The sequence below is a fragment of the Lissotriton vulgaris genome, unplaced genomic scaffold (assembly GCF_964263255.1).
Source record: "Lissotriton vulgaris unplaced genomic scaffold, aLisVul1.2 SCAFFOLD_1535, whole genome shotgun sequence".
Taxonomy (NCBI): domain Eukaryota; kingdom Metazoa; phylum Chordata; class Amphibia; order Caudata; family Salamandridae; genus Lissotriton; species Lissotriton vulgaris.
Window position 1 is genome coordinate 456,168 of NW_028248545.1, and position 27,218 is coordinate 483,385.

Genomic DNA, 27,218 nt, shown 5'->3' on the forward strand with positions numbered 1-27,218 from the left:
ATGATCAGTCAAAGTAGGCTGTCCTTGCTTGCACATAACTAAAACAAGTTGTGTCAACATACCAATAATGGGGGGGAAATGTAAACCACTCAGATGTGATTTTATATCAGCACTTTCTAGTCCCTGCTCTTTTAAACAGTCTGGGATTACCCTCAGTGTAGAGACAGAAATACTGAACCCTCTGCAATGGGTGTGCTCATCTTCTCTTCCCCCAGCAAAGGGATAGATGAGGCCTGTGCCTTCACAGAAAAAGGAGGTAGCACAGCAGTTCTGTTAAGGTCAGCAAGTTCTCTGCTGATAGAGTGAACTACAGCTGCACAAACCAGTTTTAATGTCATACAGCACGGTGCTAGTACCGCTACCCATCATGCACAGATTGCCACAGTATGCCACACACCACCCTCCCAACTAGTCAGAATGAGCTTAGACTCTGAAGTAATGCACACCAAAAAATAAAGATGAACTCCTCTATTATTTTCCAGTCAATGGTTTCACTGCCACAGTAACCAACAAATTAGTGTTGGTGTCTGGCAGTTTAGGACAAAATAACCTTGTGCTAGATCAGGGGATGGACCATAAGCTTCAAAGATCTTTAATGTAACCTGCACGTCAAATGTTTGCATCAACCTCTGATGACTGAGAACTGAATTGACCTGCTAAGAATCAATGGTTACTTATTGTGCAAGATAACCAAGGTGGTTAGGTCTGGATCAGGTTATTTCAATTTACTCAGAAAATCCCAAACATTAATGTCCTCCCGAGCTACTATTAAGCATGTCTAACCATATCCATCCAAACATATCACTCACATGATGGTCCGCTGCATCGTGGAAGTCAAAGTGGATTGTGGAGATGCAAATAGCCGTCCACGAGGAACCTGATTACTTTTCTAGGAACTCAAGAAAAATCCTCTGAAAGAAAAAAAGAATGCACACCTTCATAGATGAAAAAGAATAGCATATTCCTGAGATCAACCCCAAACATCCTTCAACGTTTTGCAGTCCTATAAACTTGGCACTTGATGCACTTTCACCGACATAAAACTTGTAATTATGGACCTAGCCAGGAGCTCTTCATGGCTAATTTAACCACAAATGTGTGTGTACACATTTCCTTCAACAGGTGATCTGTGTGGAGACCAGAGATGGTGAGAGGCAAGAATGAGACAGACTTAATGGTAAGACACAGAGAAGGTGTGGGGGACAGAGTTCCAGAGGCGTGGGGGGAGGGGTGTGAGTGAGAAAGTGTGTGAAGGACTGAGACTCCGACACAGTGAGATCAGTGCAGTGAAAATGATTGTAGCAGTGAAAACTGTATGGCGGAATGTAGGAAAGCAGAAAGAGCAGCAGCCATTGTGCAAGAGGATATACAGCAGGAGGTGGTTAAAAGTGGGAGGGGGAAGTGCAATAATGAATAAAAAACAGCATTGGAAAAGCCAGCAGGTCTGATGTTAACTGCCAGCCTTTTGAAAAATCTTTTTGTCATGATTTTTGCAAAACGATTGCTCGAGAAGCTGTGGGCCATCATCACTCTAAACATAAACATTGGCTACAAAGTAAAAACTTTGTTTAGATCTTTAAAAAAAAAAAAGTACACATTGCCATAGTACTCACTGGCACGGGGAGATGTGTGCCTTGTGAAAAGGCAGCAAGCCGTAACTTATAGTGAAGTCAGCCAGTGCCTGAAGTGGACTGACACATTGCCCCTTAATGTATGCTGGAGTGGGTGGAAAAATATATGAATGACAGACTAATTGAGAAAGTTTGGCTGAAACATACATATATATATATATATATATATATATATACACACACATACACACATATATTAGTTCCAAATGTGCCCTTGCACATAAGATTGCACACAAACTTCCCAGCCTTAAGACTTTTACACAACAACCCACTTCTCTGCGCCTCATTAATTTAATACCGCTGACGCGTTTCAGAGCAACAGCCCCTTCTTCCTGGGCTACAATAAGATTTAATTAAATAATAGGCTGCAGGGTAGAATACCTTGACAGACCCCCTTCCTCCCCTCCCCCCAATGGGAGATTGCCGCAGCATAAAAGTTTTTTTTTTTTAATACTATTGCTGCAAATTCCCAATATACACATAAAAAAAATATTTCATTACTAATTTTTTTCTCCAAACGCAGGCTCACACCCTTGTTTAAATTAAACAAGGTGATGCCGTGTCCCGGCGAGGCATATAACAAGCATTTGCAATGCAATGGTCTCGGCATCATTAATGGTAGAGCTATTGGCATTGCTCATGACATTTTTTTTTTCTTTAAATCACAAATAAATGGCATTGTCATTAACATTGCCAATACACAGCACCCTTTCTCACTGCTCCATCAGGATTCAAGCAAGCCGGGCCGAAGAAGGCTGAAATGCCAGAAACCGGTCCCCGGTAGCTTGTCTCCTTTCTGGTGAAGAATTGGCTTGGTAGTTTAGTCTGCCCTGTTCCCATGATGCACTGGGCCAGGGACAGACTGATTTGCATATAGCCAGGTTCTGATCTGGGATGGGGCAGTGAGATAAATAACGGTGATGGATCAAGCCCTGATCTTTGGACTGGGTAAGAGTGGTCTGCTTAATTCAGACACTCTGTTCATCACCACCCCCTTTTCTAAAAAGACCTAAAACCAAGCAGCAAGTTGCGTCCCGGATTCCAGTGTAGGCCAAAAGAAATAGCCCAAATGAGATGTGACACAGTGCCTCATCAAAGACTCGGCAAATGCTTTAAGAAAAATGACACTAGATCCCAGATTCGGTCAGAACAGTTAACACTCGAGGAAGGAAAAAAAGTATTTTAAAACAAGAAACACCACCGAGGGGGGTTATGGCTTGGCGCCGATGAAGATGGCGCCTTAAGACAGGAGCTCCACCAGAGTCGCGACAAAAGCCCCTAAATATCTGCATGTTTTCTGTTGCAGACGAGGCTACCATCATTGCAGTACCTGCGGAGCGCATGCCGCACTGAATGATATGCAGATTGTATGCTTTTGCCCTCGCCTCCTCTCCTAATCACGGCGCTCTCCGAGGTAAGGCCAAAGCGAGACACGGTGGAAGTAGGCGCACTAGAATACACACCTCGCCCAAGTGTAGATCCACGGGAGGAAATAGGACAAGCTGCTCGCAGGAGTGACTCCAATTGATACCGCCGCTCCCTATATACCTTACCCGGAGGCCACTGATCTGAGGTGGTCCACAAACAAAGCCGGCGGCTCCAGGAGGGACGAAGACCTGCCTGGCTCCCGTCATCGGGTGCCCCCTCTCCTTCCCACCTGACTTCGGAGCGGCGTGGCGAACACTGCACCACCAAGACAAAGCAGCCACCGTAATAGGGGTAAGGAATCGCATTCACCCCTCCCCGATCAACCCACCCTTTACCCTGGGCAGCAGTGCGACCCGGCTGCCGCCCACTGAACTGGAGGCCCACACGGGTTCAGGGACCGGGCAGACCTCTTGCAAGGCGCTTTCCAGGCGAGATAAAAACCAAGGCGGACACAGGCAGTATTAGACAAAGTGCTCCACATTAACAAGCACAGCCAACTGGGGACCGGTGGCTTTGGTGTCCCACCCCACTTATTACAAAAAACCTCGGGACTGAGCCAACATTGTGAGAGTTGGGAATCAGTGCTACACTGGGGCTGGAGCCTCGACGATCTCGCAGCCTTGAGACTTGGAACTAGTGATCACCGCCCCTATGCCGGGGGCAAGCTCCGGACCAGTAAAGTACCCAATGCCCAACTACTGCCAAGGCCAAACCATTGTGAATCACAGTCATTTACAAAACAGAGGGTGGTTCCGCCGGATGCTGGGCACCTGCTACATTATCGGCTCCTAGCATGGGGATAACTTCTGGGACTGCCTGATTCTGCTGGAACAGCCCAACCAAGGGGACCATACCTCAGATAATAAATACGCCACAGTGGCTGCTATAAACACTCCTAACCACCGGCATCTTCTGTGGGGCGGCGGCTGGTCCATCCTGCTAGATAGGTGTACGTTGTGCACTTACACGGTCTGCCAGTCATCACGCGAACGATCTGCTCCTGATACGCAGTTACTTAACCATTCCCCATGATGAAACCCAAGTGAGGTCCCCCGGTACAGACTAACAAGCTGGACGAGTCCTAAATAAGATACTTGTACCATTAAATGACGAGACGATGAGCCCGCCCCCCCAGCTACGCGTGTTGATTTCCTCTGCGTGGCTTTCGTTTTCAGGAGTGCGCGCTGAGAATGAAAGTCTTACCATTGTTGCTACGGCGCGCGCACTCCTGAAAACGAAAGCTATGGTGGGGGCGGGACTTCCGCCTTGTGCACGAAGCCCGCACCCACGAGTGTCTGGCCGGAGAAGCAGTGGTTGAGGCTGCAGATCTCCGGAGTGGCGGTAAGTGCCCTTACTTGGGGGGGGGGGGGGGGGGGCGCTTGTGTGTGTATATGTATGTGTGCGATGGGGGGCCTTGGTTCACGTGTGTGTGTGCTTGTGCGCGCGTGTATGTGTGTGTGTCCGGGGGTGTGTGTCTATGTGCGTGCGTGGGCGCTGGGGGAATTGTCAGAAGAGGTGCGGCGTAGAGTGTGAGGCGAGGTGGGGGAGGGGTGGGTGCAGTATCGTGGGCAAAGGAGAGAGCGGACGAGGCACTGGGAGGCATGCGAAGGGGGGGCGAGAGTGCCAGGATAGTGGGCAATTGAAAGCGCTGAAAAATGGTTGATCACCGGAGTAGTAACGGCATAAGGGGCCCGTTGCTGGAGAGTTTTTAAAAGGTGCGCATCTGTCGGCGGGGTGGGGGGGGGGGGGGCGGGGTGGGGGCGAGCGGGCGGCTCCCGTATTGGTAGGGATGTCTGTGTGCATGCGTGTGTGTATGCGTGTATGCGCAGGCGTGTTTGAAGCTTCTCAGGAGACAGTGGCTGAGCGCGCGGCCCGCGGCAATCGCCTCAACAGGAAATGCGCGCGACCTGGACTGTCTCCTGGGACTGCTACTCGCTAACATAAGATCTCGGCGGAGACGCGCTTACGCGCGTCTTTTAGCCGAGACCTAATAAAAATTGGTGGTCAGTGGCCGACATCACTGATTACATCATCCACAGATCCACTCACCGCCACATACAACCTCTTGTGCGCCCGCTCACACACCAACACTATTCACATACCCATTCAGACTCGTACCAATACTCAAACCAGTACTCTTCGATAGAGCCACTCACACAACCATTCATTCACCCATGCAGCCAGTCACATAGGCACACACTCACACATACAGCTAATCACTCCCCACTTATTTACCTGCACAGTCTCTTAAACACCCAAACAACCACTTACATACTAATTCCACATTTATATAAGCACTCACACAGCTGCTCCCTCACTCATACATCCATTCACACAGACACACTCTCAAATACAGCCACTCACCAACTCATTTAACCAAACACCCACTCAAACAGACATCCACTCACCCATGCAGTTACTTACACACTCCCTTACCCACCCATACACCCAAGGATACATGCAGTCACGCAGCCACTCACACAATATATGCTAAAAGTAGTATCACTCCGTACTAATGCACCTAGTTTTCCTATATAACTTTTGTAGTAGCTTAGCATATATGTTTAACACTCATGAGTTCTTCAAAATACTTATACTCACTAGATGAGATCAGTGTTGTCACTTGAGATGTCACTGACCAGGTTAGGAGTGATGTAATATGTGAGGTCATAAGCAGTGCATGGAGGGACCTACGTTATAGTTACCTCAGGTAACTATAACAGCTGAATTTCTATGATTGCACAAGTGAAATCTGAGCCTAACTATAACTTCCCTGTATCCTTTGTTTTTTTAATATTATATATCACACACACACACACACACACACACACATACATACATACATACACACTTACGTGTTCACTGTCTGAGCACTTAGTCTTCTGCACTAGTTTGGATAAATAATTAAATGCGTATTGTCCTCCTAAAAATGGGAAAATCAATCAAACAAGATATTGTGTCCTGTACCCTTTTTCAATAACATGGGTTATGATACAAGTTAGTAATTGAACTTTCAAAGCAAAGGTAGAAGTGTTGATGAATGAGTCACACAGGACATTTGCTTGGCTTATTACTTTAGGGAACTTAGGCAGCTTTCCCCAGCCTGTTTGCCTTAGTTGCAAAGGTAGATATGCTCACTCAGTTTGAGGAATGTAGGCGCAAAAGGCATTATAAGACACTCCAGCCCCCAACTTGAACCTACAAATTAGAAGGATTTGGATTTAGTACAGCAAGTGCACTGAAGGCGCATGAAATGCACGCATTTATAGCATGTATTGGCTGCAGATACACATCTTATGCATACTCCTGCCATCTAGTGTTGGAAACAGCCTTTAGAAGTTGTTTTTCTCGAGAGTTTTTTTATTGCTGGTGTGACGTAGAGTTTCCACCTCCGAGAGAAAGCGCATGCCAAAAGGCTCCTTAATAGATAGATTTTTTTCTGCCATCGATTTGGACGGATTGAGCCAGATCACCGCGCAGCTCAAACGAATTAGCTGCCTATGGACGCATTACGGTCTGGAAAGAGCATCTACTCCTCGGATGCAAGTTCGACAAATCATGAGTGACTAGTGGAGCAGAGTTCTTCAGCCGGTGCAAATCCACTATAAGACATGCGAAGAATGTTGTGCTCCGGGTGATGGAGGCTAAAAGAATAATAAAAAAATAAAAGAGAAGTCTCTTTTGTACGTGTCCTTAATATGGTGCTCTATTCGCTTATTCATACACACAACATTGGCAATCTCGGTCTGTTGGCAGAACACAAGGAACAGGATTGCGCAGCCTGCAGTCTGTTCAAAAACAAAAAGACACTTTGGACCAGACAAGACCCACAGTTGACCATAAGACGGGGATGTCGGTGGAGGCAGATTTATCACAGGGAGAAGAGAACAACATCTTTAATCATTTGGAGACTAGGGGGCGCAAGAGGGCGCAGGGCAAGATGGCCGCACGTGAGTGAGGCTCTGCCGAGACCATTTAAAAATTCGCCCATTTATCCTGTTTTTCCCAACACCTTCGCCCTGTACTTCGGCTGAGCACACCCCGCTGCCATTGGGGGTTCGCTGAGGAGCTTTTCTCATAGACAGCGGCTGAGCGGAGCGCACCCGGAGCCGGAATGCCCTGTGCCGGGGCACCGCCGACGGAACCTTTGATCCTTGAGGAGGAGCCGTCCCGCGGCAGCTTGGGCTGTCAACTCCGCTGCTGCCTGCGGGTGTGGCTCGGAGGACGCGGTGCTTGGTCCCTGCAGTGGCGGTGCAGCGGCGGTGCCTGTGAGATCTCCCCGGAGCGGCGCCACGAGATCGGACGGCCTGGACCCGGCCCTGCTGGTTTCGGTGAGTGGGGCGGGGCGCTACGGAAGCCCGAGGCTGCAGAGGTGGCGCCGGGCCACGCTAGGCCGCGCCGCGCGAGCTGAGGCTGGCGGGAGCAGGGGGAGGGGGTATGCAGCGAGGCGGAGTGACGGAGCCGTGCCTCTGAACACAGCTGAAAATTGGCCTGAGCTGCGTGGGGGTAGTTCCCCTCCTGCGGACATATTGCTGAGGTGCCTGGATACGCTGGGAGTCTGTGGGCCTCCACTGCGCCCGCCATTTTGTGGCTTCATCCCCCGAACCCTTTGGTGATAGAGTTCCAGTGGGAGGCACACATCCAGTGATCACAGTCCCGGATGACGGTGCTGCCAGGCGGAGGATACAGGGGTTGTGGTCCTGGCAACATAGCCACTTCATTGCTTTGGGGACTAACAGACCACTGTCCACAAGAGCGCTGAGAGGCTACTCGGAGAACGACTTGGCGCGCTTTCCCCGCCGGAAACGGTGTACCTGCTTGTCCTGCGTTGGGGGTAACTGCGGGGGCCTGGGCCTACTCCCTGGTGTGGAGCGGCTGGTATATGCTCTGTGCCAGATTGGGGTGTCTCGCCTGGTGTATCTGCTCTACATTTTCGCGCCTTAACCTGGGCTTGTCTTGCTCGTCGCCATGGGCAGGCCGGAAAGGAATCAACCAAAAATCACGTTTGAGGCGAAAAAAACTGCGCTCATGTCTTCCCAGGTGCCCACTGACTCTGACCAGGGGGGGGGGGCTGTTGGGGGTGCCCCGAATTTGGAATCTACGCTAGTGGCAATGCAGAAGACTCTCCAATCAATTGAAGGCACCATGGAGTCAGTTAATCACCGCCTTGACCAAATGGCGACGCAATTCGACCGCCAGAACGAACGGATGGGGGAGGTGGAGCAAAGAGTATCCGCCACGGAGGATGGACTCGCCACGGTCTCGTCTAAGGTTTTCAGCATGGAAAGGGTGCTGGCGGTCATACAAGCGAAGAACGAGGAGTTGGAAGGGAGGTCCAGAAGGAACAACGTCCGCGTCACGGGCCTGCCGGAATCCACGAATGTTGGGCGAATGGAGGAATACATGGAACGCATGCTCATCGACATCTTTGGAGCTGACCAACTGTCTCGTGTCTTTATTGTGGAGCGTGCCCATCGCTCTCTGGCTAAACGACCCCCGCCGGGGGCACCGCCGCGACCAATCGTGGCCAGGATCCTGAACTATAGGGACCGGGATACTATTCTACGCCTTGCAAGGGAAAAGGGCTCCATAGAATACCAGGGTAACAAACTTGAGTTCTATCCTGACTTCACCATGGCGGTACAGACAGCTCGTAAAGAATTTGCCACGGTGAAACAGCTACTGAGAGCTGAAGACATTGCCTATGCCATGTTGTATCCGGCACGCCTTCGGATTGGGCCTCCTTCGGATAATAAGATTTTCTCTTCCCCCAAGGCGGCCATGGACTACGCTAAAAAACTGAAAAAACGTGCCAAAGAGCCGAATGGACGGCGGGATGGCAAAGATGAGAGGCAGGACGAGGTTGCCTGAACTGCTCTGCGCTGTTAGCTGAGGCAGGGGTGCAACTGGGGAGTGCTGCACTGGGTTCCCTCCGTTATTCTACATTAATGGGTCGCTGCCGGCCCCCGGGCGCTCCAGTGCCTGGACTGCCTTGTACTGCTGCTGTGTCTGCTGAGGGGGGAAGGATGCTCTGGCCAGCGATGACTTTGCTGATGATGATGTGTTGCTATTGTCTGAGCCATACCTCCTGTGGGCTCAGCGGGGGGCCTGGCTAGATGGGTATCGACTGGGGGGGCTTTGCACGCCTGCCGCGCTGATCACTACTGGCATTATCGGCTTCAGTTACTGCTCTATTGGTAGCGAACACATCAAGGGGTGTCCAGTGCAATGTGCTGATATTTGATTGCTAAATGTTTATTGCCTTGGCCGCGGGGCTGGGGTTGAAGGGTTGGGGTTATTGTTATTGACAATGGTCTGCACTCTCGTCAGTCACTGGCGGGAGTAGTGTGCCGCTACGCCCCCTGACATGGGAGATCCCCACACACAGTTGTTTGCATTGTTGGGGGTTGCAAGGGGGGGGATACGGGAAGGCTTTGGCAAATTGGGAGTGCTGAAGTGGGTGGTGGGATGGGGGATGGGCTTTTGGGGTCTGTTGGGGGGTTGTTCTTTTTCCTGGTCAAAAGTGAGGGATCTGAGATGTCTGTTGGATGTGTTCGGAGCTTCTGGTGGAGGATCGGTATTTGTCGCAGAGGAGCTCATGTCAATCACAGGTCGATGGGTAGGGAGGGTTGGTCTAGCGGGTGGGAGCTAGTGGGGAACTATTGGCTTCTGGGTTGCTTGCTGGTTTGGCGATATGGATAGGGGGGGTACTCAAGTGCATCACTTGGAATGTGCGGGGACTCAATAGGCCACAAAAGGCTCGACAAATGCTTGCCTTTTTGAATGGACATGGTGCACAGGTGGTGTTTCTTCAAGAAACACACCTTAAGGGTAAGGCGGCTGAAATGGTGGGCAAGCAGTGGGCGGGGGTGAGACTGGCCACGGCATACTCTTCCTATGCCCGTGGGGTGATGATTCTGATAAAGAGAAATGTCCCGTTTGAAGTGATTCATGAGGAGATTGACCAGGGTGGTAGATATATTATTGTACAGGGTAAGTTATGTGGTACGCTGATCACTCTTCTCAATGTTTATGGTCCGAATGTCGATGATCCTGATTTCTTTGTTACGCTCTGGAACAAACTTTATATGCTCCCACCATCGGCTATTCTCTGTGGGGGGGACTGGAATGTCACGCTGGATTCCGAACTGGACAAGAAACACGACAGACCCTATGTGCGCAAGAAAGCGGCGGATGCTGTATGTGAGGGTATGAGTGGGCTGCAACTGTTGGATATCTGGAGATTGCGAAACCCGAGCAAACGGGCAGGGACTCGTTACACATCGGCGCATGATACGTGGTCGAGATTGGATTACTGGCTATTGACTCGTGTTGTGAGCGGTTGGGTGATGGGTGTTGATCATCTGCCTCGCACGATCTCTGACCATGCTCCTGTTACACTGGTGCTGCAGCTACCAACGCATGCTCCCGCTCCTTTCACTTGGCGACTCTCCCCTGGGGTGTTGACTGATCAGGTGTGTGAGCGTCTGAGACAGATTATTGAGGAGTTTTTCGTGAATAATGTGGGTTCTGTTGACAATATGAGCACGGTGTGGGAGGCCTTTAAGGTGACGGTGAGAGGGGCGTGTATTGGGCTAAGGTCGGGGGTGCTCACGTCCATCAGGGACTCCATGTCCAGGCTTGAAAGAGAGTTGTTGGTTCTGGAGCGACGACTGGAGGAGGGTGCGGAGGTCACTTTACTGGCTGCCATTAGATCAAAAGTCACGGACTATAACGACTTGGCCGACCAGGAGGTGAAATTCCTGTCCAAACATGCTACAGCTAGGTATTATGGAGAAGGGGGTAGGCCAGGAAAGGGACTTGCGGATCGGATTAGGGAACCTTGGGCACGCCACTGCACGGTACAAGAGATTGAGGATCAAGGGAACGTGGTGACTAGCACGGACGGTATTCTCGCCTGCTTTTCGAAACACTATGCACAGCTCTATGAGCACAGGGACACGGCGGATGAGGAGGAAGTGAATCGGTATTTAGATGACGTTGCGTTGGTGTGGCTTTCCAGGGGCCAACAGGAATTCCTGATGCATCATGTCACTGAGGCGGAGTTTAGGGACGCAATAGCGGCTCTCCCGAATGGGAAGGCGGCTGGCACGGATGGCTTGCCCTCCGAATTCTATAAAGCGTATGCAGATTTGCTGATTCCGCACTTGGCTATGGTCTTGGAGGAAGCGTTTGAGTGTGGACGGCTTCCAGCGACTATGAGAGAGGCGCTGTTGGTAGCACTGCCTACACCAGGGAAACCTCCGAACAAGTGCGATTCGTATCGTCCCCTTTCACTCATGAACACTGATGTTAAGATAATTGCCAAAGTTTTAGCCACAAGATTGCGTTTACTTCTGCCGGTCATGGTACTGCCGGATCAATCGGGATTCATTCCCCTCAGGTCCACCACTCACAATCTGAGGGCGCTGTTTGCTGTACTACACCTCCTTAAACCAGAACTGGCTGCAGTGGCAGTCATGCTTGATGCTGCCAAGGCCTTCGATTCCGTAGCGTGGAAGTATATGTTGGCTGTCCTACACCGGATGGGGGTGCCTTTCTTTTTCACGTCGCTGATTGCCCTTTTGTATGCTGCGCCCACGGCAAGAGTTAGAGTCAACGGTCATGTCTCTTCCTCATTTCCGATTCAGAGGGGGACGAGACAGGGTTGCCCTCTTTCACCCTTGCTTTTTGCCATCATGATGGAACCATTGGCCTGTATCTTGCGGCAGAGGTATGCGGAAGCAGCGTTGAAGTTCCCTCTTAGATCTTTGGCTGTGTCAATGTATGCCGACGACATGGTCCTGTATGTCAGGGACCCGGTGCTCCATCTAGAAAACATTCTCCGTGAATTCATTAAGTTTGGTCGCCACTCTGGACGGACCATAAATTGGGACAAATCCGTAGTGTTACCTCTCACGGACGCAACTCACCAGGTTCCATTGGAATTCCCGCTGGAATGGGCGACAAAGTTGGTTCGATATCTAGGTATCTGGGTGCATAGGGATTGTCAGGAAGTCATACGGGCCAACTATGGCGTTGCCGTCTCCAAGTTGGAAGACCAGGTGGCGCGATGGACTCGTCTCCCACTGACCCTGGCGGATCGCGTGTCCTTGATTAAAATGGTAGTACTGCTGAAATTTCTTTATTTTTTTGTGAACATTCCTGTCCTGCTGAAATCGCATTTCTTTGCAAGGATGCGGTCCCTTTTGATATCTCTCACCTGGGCTGGCAAGAAGCCACGTGTAACTTGGGAGGTACTGATCAAGCCATATGAACTGGGAGGGTTCGCCCTGCCGGACATGAGGCTTTATTATCTCTGCGCGCAGGCACACTTCGTGATTTACTGGTTGAATGCTCCACCGTACACCCCGCACGTGGCACTAGAGGCAAGTGCGGTTCTGCCGTATCCACTGAGGGCAATGATTGTCAACGACCATTCGGTGTTTGAAAAGGGGGAGATTGATACTGTGCGTCTCACAGCGACCGCCTGGGAGGGCCTGGGTAGACGAGCTGCCAGGTTGCCGTTATACGCGCCGGCTATGCCGCTACTTTATCACTCGGGTATTTCAGTATCGAATGAGATCGGAGGATTACAGGTTCTGCGGGAAGCTGGACTACAAACAATGGGGGACCTCTTTCCAGGTGCGTCGTTTCTCTCCTTACAGGCGATGACAGCCCGCTCGACTAATGCCGCTATGTCTACCTTTGTCTATGTCAGGCTTCGGGCTGCCGTGCGTGATTTATATCCAACGTATCCAGGGGAGCCTTTAGCACTCGGGGCCTTACAACTGCTCTACACGGCTAAGGACAGGACTAAATTGCTATCTAAACTATATAAAGCTGCGCAGGAAGATGAGGGAGGGGGTGCGGTCCTGGCTAGGGCGCGGTGGGATAGGAGCCTCCCGGAACCACTGAGTGATGACGAATGGACCGAATGTTGTACTATGACCGGGGGTATGTGATCAATGGCAATTTCCGCCTTCTGCATTATAAGTTTCTACAACAGTGGTATTACACGCCGGTTCAACTGGTTAGGTATGGTCTACGGACTACTGCTCAGTGTGTCCGGTGCGGTGCTGATGACGCTGACTTTGTGCACCTGGCCTGGGGATGCTCGCGTGTATATGACTTCTGGAAGGAGGTGACTGAGAGGCTGACTGTCATGACGTCGACTGCAGTTAGGCTGGATGTGCGCCTCTGCCTTTTGGGAATTGCTTCCGGTGTGTCAGCGCAATCGCGACGGCTGGTGGTGCTGGCGCTTCAATTGGCTAAAAGGAGAGTTGCTATGGGATGGGGAGGGAGGAGAGCGCCTGATGTGCAGCTGTGGCTGAATGACATGGCTTACTGCAGGGACCAACTGAATTGTTACTATGAGGGACTGCCAGCGAAGTCTCGCCCGAGGGACGTGTGGGCTCCGTTCACGCTCTATATGCTGTCCATAGCTGACACAGACAGCGAGAGGAGCGCGACTGCTGACTTGTCAGAGGGAGGAGGTGAATCTGCTTGAGTGATACCCGAGTGCGGGAGAGATGACCGTCATGTGTAGAGAGTCTGAGCTATGGACCTCATAGGGGGAAACACGTGCAATATAAAGGGTTAGCGTGGTATGGCTGCCTTGCAGAGCCCCACTATGGTTTGTGCCTGGCTGAAGAAACCGAGTAAAAGCTGCCTACCTTGTTACTGACCTTCTTGCCATCTGTTAGATCGGCTAACTCTTGGACACTATGCCTACCGGACTTGGACTGCTCACTAGGACCAGGATCAGAAGGGTGGGGGGGGGGGGGGGGGGGGGGGTTGAGTTTGGGTTTGGTGGTGCTTGCCTTTGTTTCTGCAAAACTTGAAAATGAGACCGAGATCACATAAGGGCGAAACGGCCACAGTCTACAGGTGTGCTTCGAACATTGCATTTAGAACATTTGTGGTGCCTTCATGAGCTGTGCTTTTCTGGATCATGCACTTGTGCTAGTGACGTATGTTGTCAAGCTCATCTATCTTAAATGGTACACTGATTGCGGCCGGCCCTACCAGTGGGTTGTAGGCACACCGCTGTGTATATGTATAATGTGCAATAAAGGTCTTCCAAAAAAATTAAAAAATCATTTGGAGACTAAGGAGATGCGACAGAAGGAGCCATAGTCACCAGCCCACACTACACTGAATCTGACAACTCCAGCCAGCAACAAAAAGACCTTGCTGGTCATGGAGACAACACAAGCTGGAAAAAGCTAATATGGAGAGGTTTTAAACAACGGAGAAAGGTAGAGGAACATATAGTAGCTTAAGGGCTGCCGCAGGGACACAGGATTGATGACATGGACTACTGGAAACAACTTAAGTATGTCACAACTGCGACTTAAATGTCAGGCACAACATGTTTGGATGTGGCGTGACATTCAGCAGCAAATAAATTAAAGCCACGAGTCATTGCACCAACATTTGAAACGTAACATGCATGCAGCACTTAATTTAGTTTTGTTTTTGTACCACATCAGATGAAATCTCAGAAGACACATTAACTAAAAGAAGTCACATATTATCAGGAATTTACCCCGTTTAAGAGTGATTGGTTAATACTTGCAGCAATATAACTCTAAACATAATTTTAAAAAAAAATGTTTAAGTGTTGTGATAGATTGTCAGCCTTGCACCTTACTCCTCAGAAGCCCGCAACTCATCTGTGGAGTGCCTCATAGTTAGTCACTCATCCCCACTCTCTTCAAAGAAAATGTTATCCCTCTGTCTGACGTCAACCATGCACACAAGATCAACTTAGTCTCCTCCACAAACACACAACTCATACTATCCCACATAATTTTAAAAAAAAATGTTTAAGTGTTGTGATAGATTGTCAGCCTTGCACCTTACTCCTCAGAAGCCCGCAACTCATCTGTGGAGTGCCTCATAGTTAGTCACTCATCCCCACTCTCTTCAAAGAAAATGTTATCCCTCTGTCTGACGTCAACCATGCACAACATCAACTTAGTCTCCTCCACAAACACACAACTCATACTATCCCTTTCAAACAAGACTCCCAACACAAGCAGTTCACTGCCCACATTACTCAAGTCGCTTTATGGATGAAAGCCAACAGTCTCAGGCCAACTCCGACAAGACAGGAGTAGTTGGCAAGAACGCCTTACTATGAGACTAACTGGTGGCCAACCGAACTCAGACCCACACCGGGAATCTCTCAATTATCAACAGACAACTGCACATGACAGCACAAGTCAACGTCGTCACTGCATCCTGCATCCACACCCTTAAGATGCTGAGGAAGATCTTCAAATGGCTCCAAAGCAACACTAGAGAAACGGTCACTTATGACCTAGTCCCCAGCAAGTTGGATTATGGTTACACTCTACACTAGGATCACTAAGCAACTCAGTAGAAGACTTCAGAACTATGCAGCCAGACTCATCTTCAACCTCCCATACAGAACTCACATCACACCAGCTCGCAATTCGCAAACGTGCTCAATTCAAACTCCTCATACACACACACACACACACACACACACACATATTTACAGCACTAAACAACTCGGGTCCCATCTACCTAAATAGTAGCATCTCATTCCACCCAAACACCTCTGCTCCACAGGACTTCGTACACATCCCATACAAACACAGATCAGGAGGACCAGTGTTCTATCGCATTGCTCCTAGAGCATGGAATGGCCTCCCAAATAACAAACCTACCATAGGTAGGAGTAGACACACACACCTAGTCAACACTAGGATTCCCTTGCAGGTGATGGTGCACTTTACAAATATATGCTATCGAAAATATTTCCATGCAATATATAATGGAGATGGAGAATTAAAGACTGTGCCACTTAGAATTAGTTAAACACAATGTATATATTTAGAACAATGACATTTGCATACAAAGTCAACTGTTAAGTATACACCAGCTATCAATACTATGAGTAATACAACAGCAGTACCTCTGGAAGTACTGAAATTCTTAGCTTTAAAGCAATACGGTCATTACTTACATATTCAAACTTCAAAAAATATGGCTAGTGGTGGTCACATTTAATAACTGCCTTGTTTTCTACAGAATTCAGGAAACCTACACTAAAATGGAAACACTGGTATCATGAATATCAAAACTATTTAGTGGCCATTGATGCAGTAAATTATGTGCCAGGGAAATGTATGCTATTTTTAACCTTCTGGGTACAGAAGACAAAATATATTTGACAACTTACCTGAATTGGAACCTATGAGAGATGAGTTCAGAGCATGGAATGAATTTGCTGGAGAAAGAAGGCATTCCCAAAAAAAATACAAAATCCGAATGAACCTAGTGTAGTTGTGGAATGTTTTAATTTCCATTCACGTAAACAGTACATGAGTGAGATTATATATCAATATGTTGCGTCTCTAAGGATTTTAGCATGCATGTGTAATTTCGAAACTGGTGTTGATCTGTATATCGAGATCAAACTGTGGTAAATTGTTCTTTGAAAAGTACATTAATAGCTGTTGTACTGCACAACCCCTACACGTGAGGAAACAAAATAGCAAAAGAAACAGAACGGTCTGATGGGTCAGTATATGTGATTTCTGGAAAGTGGTGAAAAAAAGTGAGTGAATGTATTAAGTACAGCACAGGTGGAGCAACAAAACAAACAAAAGAAATCGGTGTGGTACAGTTCTTAAGGATGTAGTTGTGCGCTCATATTGGCAAGTTTTAACTGTACAGCATATGGGTAAAAATGCAATAAACACCCCCCAGACACACAAAAAGGACACCTTATGAACGTTTGTAGGAGCTCGAATATTTCATTTAAAGTAAATTGTGGCATAAATGAGGAACAGCACGATTTGGCTGATAGGGTCTAGTAGTTTATAATAATAAATGTTGATTAAAGAAATAATGGCAATACAGAGAGTAAACAAGCTATTGCAATGCAATAGGTCTTGCATTTACGAGAGTTTAAGCTAGTGGCATTGTAAATGACAACACCTTTTATTTATGTTTCAAAAACGAAAACAAAAATAAAGGTATGGTTATTTGCAATGTCAATAGCTCAAACTCACGTAAATGCGAGACCTATTGCATTGCAAATGCTTGGTGTATTTATGCATCTGGTTTCCCCTGTTTAATTGTGTGATTTCTTGGTTTCAGTGTAGTTTGGTGCAGCTTGAAATGCTTTACACACTTTTTGCTGCGAAAGCCCTATCGCTATGTGCCAGTATTACAATGGGTAAACCAGTGGCACCCCTCTGAAATCTGTCTCACTGAATTATTCCTTCGATGGGTGATCAGACCATGCTCTTACTCTTATTATGATAATCCAGAATTTCAAAACCATGTGCATATGTTGACTATACAAGTTTTTTACTCTTTGATTTGATGCTCTTTAGACAGATCCCATCGTGTTGACCAATCAAACAAAACTTTCCAACACCAGAGAATTTTTTGAAAATGAGAAGATTTGGCACCGTGTCCTTCCTTCGTGCATATGTTCTCTTCCTATAATCTACGGTGTGTGCATTGCCAAATACCCTTGGCTGGTCCGCAGTGTGTATGTTCAGCTAGCCACAGGGCTGCAAGTGGCTACCTTGTGTTTAGAAGAGGTGGTCCTTCTCTGCCCCTGTGCATGAAGGATACAACACATATTCTTTACTCATTAGGACTTCTTACACTGCACTAGGAGAAACGGAGACATAAAATAGAACAGGAAAAGATATGAAAAAGCGGTAGAGAGACAGATGGAGAGAAAGAGAGACAGAAAGAGAGACAGAAAGAGAGACAGAAAGAGAAAGAGAAAGAGAAAAAGAAAGAGAAAAAGAGAAAAAGAGAGAGAAAGAGAGAGAAAAAGGATGAGAGAAGTTGGAATAGTAAGAGAAAGAAAAGGCAGATGGAAGAGAACGCGCGAGTAGGGGATGGAGAGACAGGGAGGGAGGGGAAAAAAAGTGAAGTAAACCAGAGATCAGATGAGAAACTGGGAAGACATTGAAGAGAGGGAAAGAGGAAATACATTGATTGAGCTAAAGGAATGGGGACACAACAGGCACTGAATAAAGGAGATAAAAAGAGGCAGGAACAGGAGAGGCGGATGACAAATATAAGAGAAGGAGTCAGAAAGAGGCGAGCGGGTGTGGGGTCAGAGGGAATGTCATGAAACAGAGGGCGGAGAGACACGGGAGAGTCAGAAAGAGATGCAAGACAAGGTACAGGCCACGACAGACAGGACAGGAAGAGTCCTGGCTGGTCAGTGACTGGTCCCTGCTCCCTGGTCTGAGCACACGACAAACCCAAGCTGCTTCCGGGGGTGGACGGAGAGAGGTAAAGAGGGTCCGAGTCCGCCCTGGGCATAGCGACGGGGGTATCCTGGCCCCGACTGCTCACTAGTCTCCCAGAATAGCTATGGGAAAGGGTGGACCCTGGTGCCCCTTGGGCTGGGCACGGGTGAGCCTTGATATTTGGTAACCCCTTAGGGGGGCACAGGGGGTTAGTGGGCTCTTGCTGCCCCCGGGACTGGCACTAGGAGTTCTTGGCTCTGGCTGCTCCTTGGACTAGGGCAAAGGGAGGGGAGTGGTGTCTGCCTGCCACCGTGGTTGGGCACGAGGGAGTCCGTGGTACCATGGCGCTGTGCTCAGGGATGTGCACAGCGGAGTGGTAGAGTCTGGTAGCCACTAGAGATGGGCACAGGGAAATGGTGAGTTCTTTCTTCCCCGGGAATGGGCACAGGGGATAGGTGGGCTCTGTCCAACCCCTGGAAATGGGCACAGCGGAGTGGTGGACTCGGTCTATCCCCAGGAAGGTGGGCTCTGTCCAACCTCTGGGGATGGGCACAGGAGGGTGGTGAGCTCTGCCCACCTACGTCCTCCGGATGAACATGGTGGATTCGCGGGTCCTTTGGCCCCCCCCTTGATGGGGACGGGGAGGAAAGTGGTTGTGGTTTCCTGCTGCTCCTCGGAATGGACTCGGGATGCCCAGGGCTCTGGTGCCCCTCAGAGAATCCTGTAGCCTTCTCCCTCCCCTGGGCTGATTCTCTGGCTGGTCCTCTCGCTGTCAGGCCTGCAGCAGACGCCATGCCGCATCCTGGATCTGATGCACGGGACAGGAGCTGCGGTGCAGCTGGTGCCAGGGCCGGGGCGGCACCCAGTCCGCTGCAGAGGGGAGCGAGCGGCTGCCCGGCCTGTGCGAGCTTGCCCAGGTGGGGTGAGGTGCCAGGAGCCCAGGGTGCGCAGACGACTACAGCACGGGGTGTGAAGGGATGAGCAGCAGCCCCGGAAATTACAGGGCGGCAGGGCCGGCTCACCATCTGTGTCTGGGCAGAGGGTAGGGAGTGGGAGGGAGGGAAAGGTGGACGGGAAGGGGGCTCGAGTGGAAGAGAGCGGGCAAACAACACCTAGAGGTCGTTCAGCTCTTACACGGTGCTACATAAAGCAACACACTGCCTCTAAACTTGGCAAGAAGAACAATCTTGCGCGGCAGCAGAGTGAGCAGTGCGGTGGGGGGGCCTGTGCAATTCACTTGCAGGGGCGATTATTGCTACCATATGGTGGCGCTCGCTCCCGCAATTGAATCTCCACACGTGCACGCGTTGCCATTGAAGGCAATGGAACGTGTACACGTGTTTGGCTGAAAAGTCATGGCGACCGCAATAGGTCTAGTCTAGTCTGGACATTTGTATTGCGCACATATCACGTCCAAAAGGAGTCTCGTGGCGCATGCAGACAGTCCTGAAGAGGGAATGAGCCATAGAAAGAACTTTAGCAGAAAAGCCAGCCTTTTCGTTTTTGTATGTTCTACGATGGTACGAAGACTCAGAGGTAATTTATTCCAAAGGGATGGTGCCATAAAAGAGAAAGCACGACCTCCATTTCGGGCAGTTTGAGCTCTAAAAAGGCATGAGCAATAACTTAGTGCTCGATTTCAGCTGCCAGCCAGGTCGATACCATGTAAGTATTTGGGTCCAATATTTTGGTCCCCGTCCATACACTTATTTATGAACCAGACATAAGGCCTTAAAAGTGATTCTTAAATCTTAAATAGGTAATTTTGCCTATGCAGCGCATGCGTGCTGCGTAGGCGAGACCTAAAAAAGGACTGTACTGTATGCTATGTACTGGATAGCAAACTTGAGAATAATGGCAGATTGTGGGGTGGGGGTGGGGTCACCAGTAACTATGTTGTCAGGCTCCATTTTTTAGCATTTCTGGTTACAAAAAACCTAGACATTAAAGCTGTGGTACATGGTGATAAGGATATTGAAATTGCAGGTTATTTTGAGAATACCTGAAATGCTTCTGACAGTCACTTTCACCATGAATTATGTATTAATGAAGGGTGCAGATATTATGGGGTGGATTGATCAGGGTCGTTCAGGAATCGTTTAAAAGCCCAACACAGAAACACCTGTAATCCTTGTGAACGTGGTAAATTTGGATAGGATAGTGAGTAAATACAAGTGTTTAGAGATAAAATCGGAGTGGACAAGGGTTTTAAACATCAAATAAAATTGAAAGAGAAAACCATTACAGTGATGTACTTTTGTCTGTCAGAATCGATTTGTAGAAAGATCTGGAAAAGATGAGTGAAAGTAACATTATTCAACTTGTAAATGCTGCTGAATGGAAATTTAAGACAAATTAATTCATAGATTTCATAACATTGTTCAAGAATATTTTAGTAGATTATTACCCATTACCGAAAATTCAGGGATTGAGGACATTAAACAGAGAAAGATCAGTTACGAACTGCACTCATAACTCCGTTCGGTGAATATAATAATTGAGATGAACAGTCTGCTTAGCTCGAGCAGCTAGCGTTATTACAGAAATTAATGTATTATTTATTTTGCCTCATCAGTGCAAGCCTCCCAGAACAACATACTTTTATATGCAAAAGACGTGATAGAGCACATAGTATACTAATGGAATGGGAGGGTGTCTGTCACGTGATAAAGGCGCTTGTTCAATGATTCTATCAATTATTTATGACACAGGATCGAAGCTCAGAGTATTAAACAAAAGACGGATTTCATCAAGGTTTTAAAATAAGCACCCAATGAAAAAGATCAATTAAGATATTTCATAGGCTTCGTGGTTACTATTCCAGATTTCTAAAACGGTTTGCCAATATTATGGAACCATTAAAAGAAAAATGTTTAAAAGAAAAAAGTGTGCACTGATAAGGAATAGCATGTTTCTTATAGCTTGAAATCAACAGTCAGAAATGGGAGGTTTAAAACCTATATATCTGGATTTGAGTGCACCATTACAGTTGATGCCAGTGCATATGGTATTGGTGCTGTACTTTGCCAATGAGCGGGTAATGCAGAGCATACCATCTTGTTTGCATCTAGGTCACTTAAGGAAGTGGAAAGAAATACAGCAGAGTGTGTAGCCTTGGTGTGTGCTTGGGGCATTTTTATTTAATACTTTTGGGGCAGACACCGTCTTGGGCACTTATCATAAACCACGGATATATCTTTTGGGTAAAAGGAGAATGGGAGAAGCAACATTTAGATTGATACCTATTTTAAATTACAGGAATACATTTTGATGTGCGTTACATAGCTGGAGGTGCTAATGTACCTGCAGACTGTCGGTCACAAACAACTTGGTGGAGGAATGTGTTGTCTCAATAGATGAAGCAGTTGCAAAACATCAAGCCATAGTCATGGGAATGGACTAGAATGAAGCTTGTGAACAGGACTTAATTCTGAAGAAAGTGATACATTATCTACTAGATTGTTGGCCTCTTGTGAAACATCTTTAAAACGAATTGGTATGATTTTTTAGATTCCTGCTGAATTAACCATAAACAGGTGTTTTACTAAGAGCTGGCAAGTATATATTTTTTTAATGCTGCCCGTTTTCCTTAAAGAAAAATGGAATGCATTTAGAAAAGAAAAATGAAACGTTGGTCTCATTTTTTAAGATTAGGCAGTGGTCCGTGGGACCACTGTATGCTCCTAAAAATTATTTTCACTACCAGTCACAAAGGGGAAGGACTCCATTCAGGATCCCTTCCTGTTTGCGAGTGGTTTACCACCCATGTGAAATTGGTGGTAAACTGTGAGTGTTTTGCAGCCACAAAACAATCATACATTGAAGTATGACTTGCTAATAGGAAGGGACGCCCTTGGCACGCCCCATCCTAACCGCGAATCGCAAAAACCTATTTTGCGAGTCGGTAATAGGTTACTGACTCGCAAAATAGGGTATGCACATAGGGCAGGCCTATTTTGCGATCGCAAACAGCAGATTACCTGTTTGCGACCGCAAAAAACAGTTGTACATCTGGCCCCAAACTGGAAATGTGTTAACATCTAATATTGAAGGATAGTGACTTGCTTTCAATATAATAATACAGAAGCAGCTCGCTAATAGTACTGAATATAATCTTTGTGGCCCCCTCTATTTTCTCATATGTAAAGTCCTATTTTGAATTAAAATAAACTTTTTTTTCATTTATGTTGCAGTGTTAAAAAACATGAAAAATATTCTGCAGAATATCTGTAAGCCACTCCCGTACATCACCCACATAAAAGATAAGTTAAAGGAAAATGGTATTTAAAACAAACAAACAATCTAAGAATTAATTCAAGGTCATCAGGGCAAGACTCTCTAAAGAACAGAGCTGGTTCTATCAGGGGAGCCCCCTGAAAAGCTGGGGCCCTGGGCCAGAGCCTACTTTGTCCATGATTTAAAACGTTGCTGCTGCTATTGACATACAGGTTAATGATGCAGTAGGCAAGTATGCGGCTCGCCTAACATCTAACAAACATTGGAAACTTAGGGATACAACTTTTCTAGTTAAATTTCTGAAAAAATGCTTGGGATTAACTGGCTCTTCATTTTGCTGGACCAATAATCAATCAAATCAATCAGGGAATTGTGAAGCCAGCTAATCACCCGTGAGGGTCTTGAGGCGCGGGGGGTGGGGGAGCAGCACTAGTCAGTCGAAGTGCCAGGTCTTATGGGTCTTCCTGAAGATGTGCAGAGAGGGTGCGTTTCGGATGTTGATCGGGAGCTCGTTCCAGATCTTTACGGCGACATGGGAGAAGGCTCTTCCACCTGTTCTGGCTCTGCGAATGCACAGGGTTTGGGAGAGGGTGGCGGATCAGAGGTTTCTCTTGGGTATGTGGAAGGAGATGATTTCATTGAGATATTGGGGTCCGATGTTGTGGAGGCATTTGTATGCGTGGGTGAGAATCTAGAAAGTTACTCTCTGCTTGACGGGGAGCCAGTGGAGGTCTCGCAGATGTGGAGTGATGTGTTCATGTCAGGGGATGCTGAGGACGAGTCTGGCTGGGGTGTTCTGTATGGTCTGGAGCTTGCGGAGCAGAGATTTGTTGATCCAGGCGTAGAGGGCGTTTCCGTAGTCCAATAGCTGCTGTGCCTAAAAATATGCATTATTTGTTTGTCTCCTTGTATAAAACAATCTAATGGACCCGTGGAGAGATTAAACAAACTGCTTAAAGAAAGTATACAAATAGATTTACCTTTGGTGTTGATGCAGCCTGTGATATCCTATGTCTCACTTTCAATATCAAAAACATAGTGCAAGCTCTCACATACGTGGGAGGATTTATAAACACAAAAAAAGAAAGAGTGTATCCTTTAAAGGAGAGAAGTTTGTGCTTAGTTTAAGTTAAAAATATTTGCTATGGCGCACGTCCCACCCGGGGGCATCTCGGCGCGGTTTTGGATCCCGACAGAAGGAGCAAACCAAGGAAGGTTAATAGAAGTATGCTTTTAGTAGTTTCCTGAACGTGCTATATGTGGGGAGGTCTCTCGGAGGGTGTTAGGTAATTTATTCCAGGACCCAGGTGCAATAAAGAAAAAGGCCTTCCCCCCCCCAGTGAGAGTGTGACAAATTTGAGGCACACACAGAAGGGCTTGGGTGCTGGATCTGAGATTGCGAGTGGGGTGTAAATTTTCAGTTTATTTTGAAGAAAGTGTGGTCCTTTGCCTCTTAGAGCATTGTACGTGAGGCAAAAGATTTTAAACAGGAGCACTTCTTTGCAGGTAGCCAATACAGTTCTCTCAGTAGAGGTGCAGAGGGATTGCATGCAGGACGGTTCAGTACAAGTCTGGCCGCTGTGTTCTGGACCACCTGGAGTTTGATGAGCAAAGTTTTGCAAACTTCAGCCAGGAGAACATTCCCATGGTACAGTCTTATCACCATAGCTTGAACCAGGGTTCTACGGGCAATTTGTGGGGAGGAGGGGGGAAATTATGCGCAAAAGGCGCATACTATACATACTGCAGGAGCTAGTGGTATCTGCAATCTGATCTTTCATTGTTAAGGCTTGATCTAATTTGATCCCTAGTTTTTTTACCATTTGTTTGGGCACGGGGTTAACACCCAATTGTTGCAGCCACCAGTCACCCGACCAGATGGCTGGGGCATTTCCGAGCAGCATAATCTCAGTTTTTTCTGGATTTAACTAGAGACAGATCTCAGTCATCAAGTTGGAAATTGCTAGCATTCCTGCAGAGAAACGTTTTTCTCCAGATCCAGATCTTGGCCCATAGTAAACATCAGCTGGGTATCATCGGCGTATGATATGATCTCAAAGCCGAAATGCTCAGCGATCTTTGGTAGCGGGCCATATAAATGTTGAACAGGGTGAGACTCAAGGATGAGCCATGCGGTACACCCATGTCCAAAAGCGTTTTGCCTGAGGAACATAGACCTGGGACGATCATCTGCTGTCTGGCTAACAGAAAGTGCTGCAGCCATTTTATTGCGGTCCCCTGGACACTGATTACCTGCAGTCTTTCCACAAGCCTTGAGTGACAGATGGTGTCAAAGGCTGCACACAAATCTAATAATATCAGTGCCAGAGATCTTCCTGCATCCATCTCTTGTCTAAGTGAATTGGTCACGGCCAGGAGTGAGGTCTCTGTACTGAAACTTGGTCGGAATCCCGATTTGAGGGATCCAGAATGTTATTGAGTTCGAGCAATTATCCCAGCTGCTCATTTATTATACCTTCTAGTTATTTGCACAGGAGCAGTAGCAGGGAGATTGGGCGATAGTTACTGAGTGATTGTTGATCCATCGTGCTTTTTTAAGTATGGGCCGTACACAAACATTCCTTCCACTCTGCCGGAATGATTCCTGTTTTTATAGAACAGGTAAAGATCTTTTGGATCATGGGGGGCACAACAGGTGGCTAGAAGGGATATTGTCCTAGGTGGTCATAGATCCGGGGGGTGGTGGGAGATCCAGATTTGGGTGTGGCCAGGGAATTGTGTAAGTTGAAAGCAGTCTAGTGTGCAAAGAGTTACTTTTCCTTGTTCTCCTATAGTGGTGGTGGTCTTTGATACCTGCTGAGAGGCAGTCTGGAATATTGCATAAATATGGGATATTTTTTCCTCAAAATAATTAGCCAACGAATTGCAGAGCTCATGAGATTCCACTGAAGATGAACTGCATGCTTGTGGGGGAAATAGAATCCTAAACTATACTGAAAAGGGGTCTTGGAGAATTATTCGCTTGTTCAATTTGGTTAATAATAAAAGTCTGCCTGCCGGTTTTAACGTTCTGATGGTATAGGGACAAGGCCTATTTATACTTTTCCCTGCCCTTGAGCTCTTTCTTTCTCCACCAGAGTCTCTCTAGTGCTTTGCATTTGTTTTTTTCTACTTTTAGTTCTGGCGTATACCATGGGGCTGATGGTCGCCGGTGGATGGAGCCATTATTTTTAAAGGGAATCTTTGCGTCCAGCACCATTGTGAGAGCAGAGTTAAAGCTTTCCAGCAATTCAGATACCTCTGGGTTATTGTTTGGTAGCTTGGGGTGAAAGGCGTCGCTGAAGGCTTCAAGAGTACGTTTATGCCAAGGTCTGCGTGCTTCATGTCTCCATCTTTTGTTTGTGGTTAGACCATTAGCGTATGGGAATTGGATGTCGAAAGGTATTACAAAATGATCAGTCCAGGGAAGGGGGGGCTGGCAGACCGATTGGTGTATGTTTGGAAAGATTAGGTCCAATGTGTGTCCGGCCAAGTGGGTTAGGCCATCAACTCTTTGAACAAGACCTAATGGTTCTACATTTGTTGGGAGTTTTCTAACTTCTGGTTAGTGTTAGTGTAATCTTCCCCATGGAAGGTAAACTACCCTAGCAGAAGAAATTTGTCAGAAGCCAGAACATGCGTGGCTATTTGTTCTGTCAGTAGCTCACTAAAATTAGTCTTTGATCCAGGGGGACGATAAATCAATGCTCTGTTTCAGCAGTCTGTAGTGGATATGCTTATTTTAAAAATCCCTAGCTCTAGAGAGTTATTGCTTATAGATGAGACCCAGGTGACATTTAAGGTGCGTTTAAACGCTATAGCAATGCCCCGCCTATTTTTTCTCCTCTATCGAGATGTATTAGTTTGTTGCGGTCAGGGATAGCTAGTTCAATAGCCAGGTATTTGGCGAGGTTTAGCCAAGTTTCTCTAAAAAAGCAGATATCTGGAGACTGGCAGATAATCATGTCCCATATCTAAATAGAGTGTTTGGCTAACGACCGAACATGGCAAAGAAGAGCGCTTAGCCCGCGTCTTGATAAGTTGGGTCGCCTTGCTTTCCCTTATAATTAGGTAATTACGGAGTCACATTGAAAATGACAGTTGTGGCAGGCTACCAGTCTCTTCTAAGCTATGTGGGTACTGGTTGGGACAGGTAAGCTTTGCACGGTGATTTGCATGATTCTATGTTCCAAACTGATGCAGATGTTCTGCTGAGTAATACAAACGAAGAGGCTTTGGGGATTTTACCTTAAAAGAGCCAAGGTTCCTGGCGATGCTCAGGCGCGGATGGGCTTGTTTGTTATCGCGCGCCCGCTGCACGTACGTGCTGGCATCAGGCTTATATGTCCGTGTCTACTGTCCCGCTAACTGCGCTTCCAGCAGAAGTTATGCCAAGGCTTTCTCCACTCAATCAGCACTTGCTGTGCCGGACCAGAAAGCAAATGGCACAGTGCGGGGAGCTAGAACCGCAAGCATTAATAAAAACAGGTAAGCAATAAAATGCTGTTTACACCAGCAGAGTTAAAATGAAGTCCAAAAAGGTTTTGCCAAACACACACTGCTCGTGCAGAAGGTATGTGTACTAAAATACAAGTCTATTTTACCAGACGGGCAAGCGAGTCCTGCCTGGATCCATCACCCTAGGCTCCGTGACATCTCTCCT

At 47.5% G+C, this 27,218-nt stretch overlaps 1 protein-coding gene across 2 annotated transcripts in view; it reads right to left on the minus strand.

The window, feature by feature from the left end:
* LIG1 (DNA ligase 1) overlaps positions 1-27,218 on the minus strand; it is a 397,262-nt gene that overhangs the window by 363,542 nt on the left and 6,502 nt on the right. The window contains exon 2 of one of the 2 annotated variants that reach the window (XM_086950012.1): positions 810-889. In XM_086950012.1, coding sequence (XP_086806138.1) covers positions 810-826 — 17 coding nt within the window. In that variant the 5' untranslated portion in view covers positions 827-889. Of the gene's footprint in view, positions 1-809; positions 912-27,218 lie in introns of both variants that reach the window. The other variant, XM_086950011.1, reaches the window with a different exon arrangement.